The 12719-nt window shown below is 37.1% G+C and overlaps 1 protein-coding gene across 1 annotated transcript in view; it reads left to right on the forward strand.

The window, feature by feature from the left end:
* Positions 1-462: 462 nt before the first annotated feature.
* Positions 463-12719, forward strand: part of LOC145999482 (ubiquitin-conjugating enzyme E2 Z-like) — a 36899-nt gene continuing 24642 nt past the window's right edge. Inside the window, exon 1 of the mRNA XM_083136447.1 lies at positions 463-776. Within this exon, the coding sequence (XP_082992573.1) occupies positions 652-776 (125 nt within the window). The 5' untranslated portion in view covers positions 463-651. The remainder of the gene's footprint in view (positions 777-12719) is intronic.

The raw sequence follows: 12719 nt of genomic DNA on the forward strand, positions 1-12719 counted from the left end.
GATTGAGATACCAAACTCTCGGATCCGGATCTGTTTGGCCATCCCTAGTCCCGACCAAAAAATGTCATGTTCCGTTCGCTCCGATTAATAAAGTGGTGTAAAAAAAGTAACAATTTTCCGATTTTGTTTCAAATCTGACATTGCATCTCTGAACATATGTCCATAATCTGTGGTATCTCTTATCGCACAATCCTGGAACAGGCTTGCGTTCTGGGTTCTGGCGTCAGATGAGGAATGCGGTTAGGTCTGTTAGGTTTTAGTTCTATTAGCATAAATACACTGCAAATGTATGCTAAGAGAACTAAACCTGTAACCTAACAACCTAGGCATTTAGCCTAACAATAAATAGATTTCCTGTGACGTCAGAACGCAAAGTTGTCCTAGCGTTGTGCAATAAGGAAGACCTCTATAATCTGTGAGTTGTTGGACGTTGGAGAAACTGTGTTTGGAGACTGTGAAAAACATTGGAATCTTGTCGTAAAGACTCGAAAGACTGTTCATAATATGTTTTAAAATAGTTTCCTGGTGGACTGATTTCACACGCCGTATAGAGTTTGTAATCTTGGTTATTGTAAGATGCCATACCAGTAATAAGATAATTTAAATCAAAAATTGTGTACATCATCTGTGTTCCGGTACTGTGTATTCGGAATGCTTGCACTTGCTTCCGAAAATATTTCAGTTGGACACCACATAGGAATGACAGATTGGGACCCAAATAACAGCGATTGGCAGAAACAAACACCTTCACCTCAGTGTATTTTGCGAATAAGAAGGTAAAGAGAAATTAAGTATACCACATCCTTTATTACTCTATTGTATTTTTATTATCGTTCATGTTTTTAGCTGCAGGCCATTTGTGAACGTCAAATAACAATGAAATGATTCATTGAGAAAAGTTGCACAATACTTTCGTTCACCCTCTATTTTGATGACATTTCGTACTTTCTACTATAAAGAAACTACATTTCAAATTTCTAGAGAGGCAAAGTTTTTTCCTTAGTCGTTGAAGACTCAATGGAACACAACGAGTAGACTGGACTTGTGTTAAATTAGGTACTATTATCGTATGAGGGAAACACCTACGAATCATGTATTTCGGACTTCTTTACATTGCTAACGTGTTATTTTCGAATGTGGTGGAACATTTCCTAAAGTGAAATAATGCATATCAATGTCTATTTCTTAGATTTACGAGTATTTACTGTTACTTGTTATTTCGATTCTGTAATACATTATGGCGGGCGATAGCGTACTGGTTGTAATGTTACCCAGACACCTATATATAAATGATATATTTCGGACTTTTTTAGATTGCTAACGTAATATTTTGGAATGCGGAACATTTCTTAAGGTGAAATAATGCATTTCGAACTAAGATAATGGCTATTTCTTATATTTACGAGTACCTACTGTTACTTGTTTCGATTCTGTAACACATTATGGCCGTGATACCGTACTGGTTTAGGGGGCGTTCTGAGTGTGTTTTGTCGATTTATGCAGTGTTGGAACCTTGTTTACCGAAAAATATCATTATGCTAATACCTCGCAAAATAAAAAAAAAATTTAAAAAATTAAAAACACTTCATGACATTAAAATTCACTTCTTTACTTATTACTTACTTATATCACTTCAGTTAAAAAAAATATGAAAAATTAAAAACACTTCATGACATTCAAATTCACTTTTTTTTCTTACTTATATCACTTCAGTTTCATCACAATCACAATATAAATCGTGCTTCAATATTCTATATTTACATATACTTCATGGTACAGGCTTGTTTAAAAAATTCATGCATTCTTCTGTTCAGTGGAAAATTACTCTTGAAGATGTACTCAGATAAGTAGCCCGTGAAGTGATATTTCTTCCGTCCGAAAACTGGAATTGAATGTCTAACATTACGCCACACTCTCTATATTCTGAGAGTGAACAGGAATGTCGTCGTTCATCATTCGCTGCAGGTTCTCTTGATGAATGTGTCCACTTGCCGATGTATCGATTAACTCTCAGGTGTCTGTAGCCTGCTCCGTGTAAGTTGACATATGCCTTCCAGCAATCGGATATGATAGTTGTTCCAGGAAGGATGAATTTGCGGACGACTTCCAGCAGATTTTCTTCGCTTCGGTTTTGTACAGGAACCATGAAAAAACGTGTAGCGTTCCCCCTCTCGATTCCTCCAAAAACCCACTGTCCGTCAAGAGAACGTTACCGTCTATTGATACATTTTTCGATTTTCCAAATTTTGCTTCATCAATTTGTACAATGACTCCGTGACCTCCTATTGGCGATGAATTAGCAATTACCCATTCCTCACACTTGGCTACAGTGGTTTGACCAGTCCACAACTGTGTTTGGCTCATGTCTAGTTCATATTGTATCAGATCACATCTTGGGTAAGGCAAAAATAGCCACATATTACAAAAGCTTATAATCTTTGGTACAGAAAGTTTACTTCCTCCTAAAAATGTACCGTTTTGGGCATATTGTTTAAATCCACACCGAAATCTTTTGAATTTCAACTTTCCACGTCCGTGTGCGTAAACTCTCTTCGTACACATGTACATCCACTTCCCATCTTGTCCAATGTGCAGTTTGCATATACTGCCACATCTTCCACATTCCATTTCTTCCTTCAAAATTCCATGTTGAATTACAAATTCAACAACATTTTCAACACCTGGCAACAACTTCACCGCGCATCCTCTACACGTCATCTTGAAGCGACACTCGCTACAGGGTTTACATCATCTTAACACACCGAACATTGAACTCTCGTGCAGAAAGCAAATGGCGGGAGCAGAAACAGCATGTCGGACAGAGATTTTCGCAGAAAACAACACGCATTCACATTAAAATGTATTAAATCTACAGTGCGTCCATTTTGATCTTCAGCCGAGAGATCGGGAGAAGCCTGGCGGGCGGCGCTGATGGAGATGCCAACATTTGCGGCCTGTAATGCCCACTTATTTTTATGGACATATCCAGACATTTATATAAATATTGCAAAACGAGCACTAACCTGTATTATAATTCATCATCTGTAATTCATCCAAGTTCTGCCCTTATATACACACAAAAATACACTTTAGGAACGATGTTAAGAACCACAGATAATAAACATTTTAATCATAGTTTTGACCAGTAACGTCCTGCTTAAGTTTATATCCTTGAAAGAGTTTTGTGTCGATGGGGATCGTTTGGAGGTTTCGAATGTGCAACACTGTATCAAGATTACGCTGCAGACAAAACCGTTAAAAGTCAATGGTTTTTGTGAGCTTCCTTGCAATCTCCGAGCTCGAGTTTTTTGTTCCTTCGCGACTAGACGCAAGAGTGTTATTCTTGTTTAATTGCCGTTACTTGTTTGTGTTATTGCAGTGTGTTGTGTCAGTGAGACGATTGGAATGCCAGCCGCAAGGTTAACGTTACGATTGGGGGGGGGGGGCTGATAAGTTCTCGGCCCGACCCAGAAGGACTTTAGCTACAAGCACGAAAGTTTCAGACTAGAGTAAATTTCTGTAATTGGGTTTTGCAGAATATTGTAGATGGTATTGTTGATTCACAGTTAACATTTTTTTCGGATGAGGCATGGTTTTACTTGCGTGGTCATGTTTGTTCACAGAACAATAGATCCTGGAGCACTGAAAATCTCCAAATAATACACGAAGTACAGTTACATTATGCAAAGATTGGTGTGTGGTGTGCTGCAAGTGCAAAAATAATAATAGGTCCTATATTTTTTGAAGACTCAATAAATTCAGAGAGGTACCGCACGCAAATACTCGCGCCGTTTTTTTAGTTGTTATCAGATAATGAGAGACAATATGAGTATTTTCAACAAGATTCGGCCACAGCCCATATCGCCGCTGATTCTTTGGATGCTATAAGGGAGGTGTTTGATGACAGAATAATTTCTAGAGGTTTATGGCCTTAACGTTTGCCACATCTTACCTTATGTGACTTTAATTTGTGGGGAACCTTAAAAAATAGAGCCTACCGAAATAACCCTCATAGCATCAACGAACTAAAAGACAATATAAGGGCAGAACTTGGAAGAATTACGGAACAAGAAGTTTTGTGTGTGTATCAAAATTTCATCAAACGATGCCAGGAATGTGTGAATGTAGGTGGACATCACTTTGAACAACTCTTATAACACAGGTTAGTGCTCGTTTTGCAATATTTATATAAATGTCTGCATATGTCCATAAAAATAAGCGGGCATTACAGGCTGCAAATGTCAGCATCTCCGTCATCGCCGACTGGCATGCTTCTCCCGATCTCTCGGCTGAAGATCGAAATGGACGCACGTTACATTCAGGAACTTCCACAACGCTAAAGAAAATGATTTCCGTAAGTACTTTCTCCTGTGAATTTGAAGGAATCCATTTCCCTCATACTATAATGTTACCAAATTGTTAATACAATGGGCTAGACTGTACAATCGACCGTTTTACCGTTTGAAAGTAAAAAAAAATATTGTGCACTAATAGTACGTATTTAACACTTCGAATTTCCACTGAATTTCTCAATTTGAAGTGGTAAATTTCCCGTATCCGGAAAACACCTGAAACTCGCTATTTATGTCACTTTCCATATTCCTACTTACGTATTTTGCATTGAGAAACATTGCTGAAGGTGACATTTTGCTTTTTTCACGGAAATAATTATATTTTCGACGTATGAAATAAGTTTTGTCAGTTTCTTTTTCCCTTCGGTAATATGCTAAATGGCGGTCACAGTTTCACTAACATAGTCGGCATGCAGTGTTTCCACCCCACTCCACCCAAATATACCTACGTAGCCCCACAAACCATTGATGCATAGACCCACGAACCCATTTCCAGTAAGGTTAGGTTAGATTGGGTCACGTTTAGGTTAGAATAGTTAAAAATTTGTTTAGAAAAAAAATGCATACCCCCACACACCATTCTCGCATAGCCCCGTGAACCATTGACACATAGCCCCACAAACCATTTGCGGAAACGTACTTTCAGTTACAAAAAACACATGTTTGGAACATCATTTATATCGAAAAATACATGATTTACCAGCAAAATTCAATGAACGATGCGAGAAGACACTTCCCCGAAGTTCCACAAGTCTAAAAAAACTGCATTCGTTAAGTAATTTCTCCTGTAAATTTTAAGAAATCAGTTTTCCGAATATGGGAAATTTAAAATTTGAAGTTACATTTCTATGAAATAAAAGAAATACAACTACATTACTTGTCATAGTTGGTTTCCTTGAACCTAATCCATGTTGTAAACACCCAGTATTGCCAGGCCGAACTTTGGTTTTCAACGGGAATATATATATGAATTTTGGAACGACTTAAGATGACCGGACCCCTCTCTGATTTTCTTCATATTTGGCATACTCCCTAATTGAGGCCTCCTAATCACGAATCTGAAGTTAAAATTTGTCGAAAACATCCAGAAATTGCAAAATAAGTCGTTAGTTTTCGGAATGGAAACAGTCTATTTTTGCGAATTTTTTTGTTTCACAAGGAAATATATATATTCCTGATACTATCACGACACCAAATTTTAACTATGTTTGCCTAACCAAAACTAACCTAACCACACGTCAATGGTTCGTGGGGCTAGCATCAATGGTTCGCAATTATTTTGCATTTTCTAGCTGTTTCCGACAAATTTTAACTTCAGATTTGTCATTAGCAGGCCTCGATTAGTAAGTATGTCAAATATGAAGAAAATGGGAGAGGGGTCCGGTCATCTTAAGTCATACTGCAAATTTCCACTAGCATGTTTTCATTCATATTTTTTCATGTTTTCATTCAAAGGGCTCTATAGAAAAGGGCGGGTAGCCGGAACGTAGGGTTAATTGAGGCATGGTCAGGGCTAGGTGAATTACCCCAGCGGCAGAGCCCAGAATTGGGGGCAATTAATACTACTTTTTTTTTCCCCACTTCAAATTGTTTCCTCACCTTAACTTTTACATTTCGGGAATCTTTGATTCATTCCCTTTCCAATGATGTATCAAACATATTTCTATTAAGAAGGGTTGATTCGACATCCTTACCAATACAAGGTAGTACTCGTTTTAGATTGAGCTTGCATTTTTCATCATCATTCCAGTGGGTCCTCGGTTCGATTCCCAGTAGAGGCATAGATCCCACTTAAACTGTAGGCCCAGTTCTGATTAGCCTTTCTGTGCATAAAGTGGACTTAAAGCCAAGAAACTGAACTGAAACTCATTCCATTACCCCCTGAATACAGCATTGTTCATTAACATTGGCAAATGTTTGAGAGATGGTAGAACGCTTGAATAGATCTCAGTAGACTTTAGTTCGATTCCGAAAGTATTAAGTATCGAGTAGAAATTTTTCTATGGATATCCCTCCATGTGCAGCTTTGGGCTAGTAACATTTCTATTGGTGGCTTCCTGAGAATCATCAGTGCACTGTTTCAGTGGCTCTTTGAAACCATTTACATTATTTACAAATGCCTGGGGGGTGTCATGCCATTTTGATTACAATCTATATAAGTTCCTGGAGCATGAACATGTATTTAAGTTTTTCGTATTTCACACTAAAGAGTAGGTTACAAAAGTTGTCACAAAACCAGTCTCACATGGTGGTCTATCTTCACCTTCGTATTCAAGCTAGAAACTACCTTAAGATTTTGGTAACAGTTTCCTACATCGGAGACACATTTCTTTATTTTTACAGAAGAAACTACTTACGGAAATGAGTTTCTCTAAGGTTTCCAACGTTAGTCGAGGTATTTTCTTTCATCATAGAATCTATTTGACCTTGAAATCATGTATTTTTTAATAGAAATATCTCACCGACGCACAATGGCCATTGCTATCCTACGTGAACCGGATGCTCCATACGTTGGATGACGTAACCCCCTGTCAGTGTTTCCACCACCCCCTCTTTAACTGCTTGCCTAACCTAACCTTGTCGGAATGGTTCGTGGGACTATCCGTCAGCTACCCGTGCATACTGTACAATTTGCACGCATGACTAACACGATATTAGGTATTTTTCGGTGAAGGTTGGAAACACTGATATTCGAAAACAAAAGAAGCGATATCATTTGCAAAGTAAGTGATATCACACCGTTACGTGCGTTCGGTAGCACTTAGAAAAATGCGTTATTTTAGTAGAAAAAGTGTTTCTTTTGTGTAAAAAGCATAATGGCACCTTGAACTATGTTCCGCAATACCCAATTGGTAAGTATGAACCATGCGATACACAAAATATCCAATTTTTATGTGTCTCCGATCTATGAAACTGGTACCAAGATTTTTTACATCATTAGTTCTCAAAGGCAGGAAGATTGGTCTCACATGCTCCTTAAAAAACAAGTCTACAAAATTCCTACTGTAGAAACATGAGATGTCATTTCACATCTTTAGATGCTAATAACTTTTGAAGAAAATACGAAATAGATACAGCGATTGGTTGCTTTGTTGTGTTGCAGTTATGCAGGTTAGATTATCAGTGCTTTCGAGGTAATGTTTATCGCGAAAAGTTAGTTGTTTTATTATACCTAGCAGCACTCAACCATTGTACAGGGTGTCGCAAAGGAATGTATGCACATTGAATGATTATAAGGTCACTACATTTTCAGAATTTAAAAGAATCTACAGGAATTACTTTTTTTGCCAATGCCTAAAGTTCAAATCACAAACCATGAGACTTTCTGTAAACAAAACCACCTGCATGCAGAAAGCATTGCAAACTCATAGAAGTAAAATGATTCACACGAAAATCCAACGTTGTTACAGGATTCATTACGTAAGGTAAAACAATGGCCAATTTGTAGCATGGGATACGCTGCCACAAATGACGTCGCACTTTAAACCCAATGCTCTTTCTTTTTTTACTAATTGCTTCACCTTTATGGTTAAATCTTTGCACCAGTAATCATTTCCCATAAATTTGGCTTCTTTCTTGCATGTGAATTGAATATATTTTACTTGCATTTTTTTAGACAAAATGATATAACATGGTAATGTATATTTCTAAGGATGATATAGATAGGAGTGTATTTGAAATTTGTTTGTAGATTTTATGTAAATTGTATCTTATGTAAATAAAATATATAATGGGAATAAACAGCCATATGCATTGCTGTAAGTCCAATAAATATGTTGATGATCGAAACAAAACAAAGAAAGTTCGTAAATTTATTGCGGTTGGAAACTTTGACAAGCATCCTAATAACGATTTTTGTTCCGCCAAATATAGTGCACTTCGTAAAATAACTTGGTGACATGGCAAGGCAAGATAAGTGTGAACATTTTGTAGTAATATGCATTGTAACTTTCAATGATCTTAGAGATTTGTGTACATAATGATATTTTATAACATTGGTTATTTTCTAAACATAATCATGTGAACAGCAAGGAAGTAGTGCAACTTAGTAATATTGCCTGACTTATCGTTAGAAAAATAACATGCAGAGTTCTATGCGTTCGGGAAGGTCTCCGTGTTCTCCGAGCTTGTTTTCGAAACACCAACAAGGACAGCCTTTGAAAAGGGATGAGAAACAGATTCTACTCAATATTTATGTAACATTCTGTCAGTGGTATCCTGAGAAACCAGTAAAAGAAGTGGTTAAGTTGGTATCCCAGTGCAGTGGTGTGTCAGTGTCTGCAGTTTCAAAGGTTATGAAAGAGAGAATAACTGGGAGAGTAACAATGTATGCGGCTGCATATTCGTCTGATGTTTTGAGAGCGGGTTCTCACATTCAGAGTCTCTTATATAAAATGAATAGGTGCGGCGAACTATGAGTGTAACAGCAGATGATTGCGGTCATGAATCAGCTGACGCGGAGTGATACATCGAATCGGTGAGACCGTTCCAAACATCAAGAATAATTTTGTTTGGTATTTGTGCGCATTCTTGTTCAAAGTGGCTGCCTTGCATCAACTCTTGCAGTTTTGTACTGTAAACTTTATCTTGTATGTATCCCCATACTTTTTTCGTCTATTAATTAACAACTTACCAGAACCAGTTAATTCTAGGAAACTGTTATTTGCAGACTACCTGAAATTCTTTCAAAGAATAAAAAAATATTGAAGACTGTGTTTGTCTACAATAAGTAGAGGCATGCAAATTTCGTTTTTGACGAAAACACGAAATATGAAATTACATGCTATAATGTTCATTTTTTATGTTTCTGAAAGGTGAGAGGTGCATTTTCCTACCCTGTTTTGTGACGAAATAATGCGAAATGAACTGCATAATGCAAAATAGACTCCAAAACACGAAATTACCGTTTATATACCGACGCGACACTTTCTGAAGTCTGGAGTATCCTGTGAGTTATGCAATTCATGGAAAATTACTTAATTCTGCTGTAAATATTTGAGAAGCAAAAATTGACCCCTTTGCACAGAAATAAACTAAATACTCTAGTAACTACATAAATGTTCTATTAGAAGGGATAAGTTTACTTTGTATAATAAGTGCAGTTTTTTAATCAAATTTTGAATTATATTCACAATTTTAAAAACAAAATGTCATTTTATGTATCACTTTTGATGTGATTATTCACCGCTATAACACCGACATTTTATTTACCGCTTTTGAACCCGTAATCGACTCTGTTTTTGTACCGAAATTTGGCTTTTTTATTTACCAAAAATATGTACCTCTAACAATAAGACATAAATAGGTTGAGTGCGTGGTGCTTGTGCAACGGTCTTTCTCTGAATGCAGCAAAATGCTATTCCGTTACATATTCTAAACAAAGAACTATCTTAAATTTTCAATATAAACTTAATAATATAAATCTAAAAAATCTTAAACGGCAAAGGACCTAGGAATATATTTTGACTCTAAGCTAACTTTCACTCACCATATTAACGAAGTAATAGGCAACGCTTACAAACTTATCGGGTTCATTATTAGAATGGGCAGGGACTTTCGAGACACCCAAACACTTAACGTATTATATTACTCATTAATAATAATAATCCATTGCGCAACAGCCCATGAAGGGCCTAGGCGTACCTACCGACTGCTGGTCTCCCTCCCAGGCTTTCCTTCGTCACCTCTAAGCGTGGAGATCTTCAACCAGTATTGGAATAGCTGGGGGGTCAGCCTGACGTATCCCCAGCCATTATAGTAGGTCTCCGTGACCGGATTACGCTCACTCACTCGGAGCTCCCCAGTTTCCTCACGATGGTAGGTTGCCACCGGCCCTATACGTAGGCCGAATAAATTCCGACCAGAGCCGGATTCAAACCTACGCCGTCCCGCAGCAAACGATCTCAAGACGAGTGAATGCCTTAATCCGCTCGGCTACGGAGGAGGACCTTCCAAAATAAATAGCCTACTTTCAGTAGAGTGCCCAAGGAGGGGTTGGTTGGGGGTCATAACCCAATACCTTTAGCCTAGTATTCCATAAACAATTACGTCAAAGGCAGGATAATGTGGCAAAAATGGCTTTATTCTTAAAAAGTATATGTAACCTCCATCCCCTCCCTTTCGAAATTCCTGGTCATGCCACTGCCTATCTTAAGCTGCATGTACTGCTACATTTAAAAAATGTGGGGGGAAGCTCAGTTTTGGAGCTGACAATACCAACTGGTCATTGGTACCTAATAAATCAAATCTTTTGCAATGAGATTTCGCATATTTTCAATTGTCATACCTTGTAATTTCAATTTCTGGCAAGTCAAGTATTAAAACCTTATGTTACTATATTTTCTGAGGCTTTATTTAACCCAAATTTAAAAAAGAGAAAGAAAAGACTTCATTATTCTAAGTATGGGATGTAGTTTAACCTTACTTTGCAATATCAGAAATTTGGTGACATACGTTACCTTATATTGACCAAAACGAGTTGAATCTAAAAGTTGAGATTTTTACTGTGAGTTAGGTTCATGCAGGGCTTCCTTTATGCCAAATTTCAGAATTTTTCAAGAGGATCCATCTGAGATATTTAACCCCGAAAACTGTCAACATTCAATGAACGGCCATGTTTGAGCTCATGCTGTAAAAAAGGGTTGAATTTCTAAGCACTGATATTTTATTTACAGACACCTGTAGGCAGGTCTACACATGAAAAAACATCAAGCCTTAGAATAAACCCTTTCATTGAAAAAAATTGGGCTTAAAATCCAATTTTTTAACTATCGTTACCACAATTTGCACCATAATTTTCGTACTTACGATGCAATTTAAGCAAAATATACTTGAATATCATAGAAAGTATACTTCATTAGCTACAAAATGAATTTTGTTTCAAGTCTCTAGCTCTAATGGTTTTTGAGATATTAAGGTTTCTGAAAAGTGCTAAATGAGCAAAGAAAGCCATGCTCCATGTTGGAAAAATGGCTGCCCCAGTAGAACTAAAGACAATATTTTTTTTTGAACATTGGTTTTGATATCTAGAAACATGTACAAACGTTTGTACTAAAAAGGAAATTTTTCTAAAATGGTCATGCAACCAATTATTTTAAAATTGGTTCATTTGGCATGGAATGACCCCACATTAGATTAATTGATTATCCATTATCTATTTTATTCACTTCACAGATGTGAATGGCTACCCAAATTTTGATTACAATTTTTTTTTTTCTCTGACAAGCATACAGTATCTCGTGTAACAGAGCTCTTCAATATCTTTCCAATGGCTTCTGAATCTCATCTACAGGTGCCCTGATTACCAAAATATTGGAATTTAAAATTAACAAGATGGTGAAAAAATTGGTCACACATTTTGTATAACTTCCTACCTTCCTTTTAGTATGTCAGCTTTCAAATTAACTCTTTCGCTGCGGAATTCTCTGGTACACAATATCCCTTGGCTGCGTAATTAAATTTGAAAATGTATTTTTTTTTATAAAAAAATAGTTTTCACAATTACATTGCATTATATATGAGAGAGAACTTACAAAAGTCATTCCTTGCACTGGAAAACCATTCTGTAGTCCCTGGTGGTATGATATTTTTAAAAATTTTGAAATTTTGAAAAAACAACATTTTTTTAGAAAGAAAAATTTTACAAAATTACATAGCAAAATGTGTTGTAAAGAACTTGCAAAAATCATTCCTTGCACTTGCAAACCATTCTGTAGTCCCTGGTGGTATGATATTTTGAAATTCCCGCACCTAGATCAATGCTGTTTTGCACTCTGCTCCATGATGTTACGGACGGCGGTACAAATTCTTCATCAGACACTACACAATCACTGTCACCACTTGAAGTCTCATAAAAACTGTCGCTATTATCGTCACAACTTAATTCACCTTCTGATTCTGAGTCGGCAAAGTTGAGTAACATCATTATCAGACAAGTGTTGACGACTTGACGAAGCCATGTTGTTTACATTCGAACATGCATTTGAAACTGACATGTCAGAGCACTCAACGCTCGTATGTCAAAGAATTCTAAACGGAGGCGTAATTAGCGACATCATATGGATAAAAACAAAACTACAAGTTCAAATAGTTCAAAATACTTACAACAGATGTCAGAAGGCTACTAAAAGCGATGTACTTCAGAAATGTGACACCCGCAGCAAGTGGAAGTATGAACTCGCAATAATGCGACTTCCGCGGAGCAAGGCACCTGGCGTGCTGTGCATAAAAGCGACGACCGCAGCGAAAGGGTTAATCAAAAAATGTAAGGTTGATGACCTTGTTGATTTGACATGGAATGACCCACAGGTCAGTGGTGAAATTCAAACAAAACCAGGGCTAGTTGGTATAGCAAGGGCATTGTATGCC

The sequence above is a fragment of the Lepisma saccharinum genome, chromosome 15 (assembly GCF_977018435.1).
Source record: "Lepisma saccharinum chromosome 15, izLepSacc3.1, whole genome shotgun sequence".
In the NCBI taxonomy this organism is placed as follows: domain Eukaryota; kingdom Metazoa; phylum Arthropoda; class Insecta; order Zygentoma; family Lepismatidae; genus Lepisma; species Lepisma saccharinum.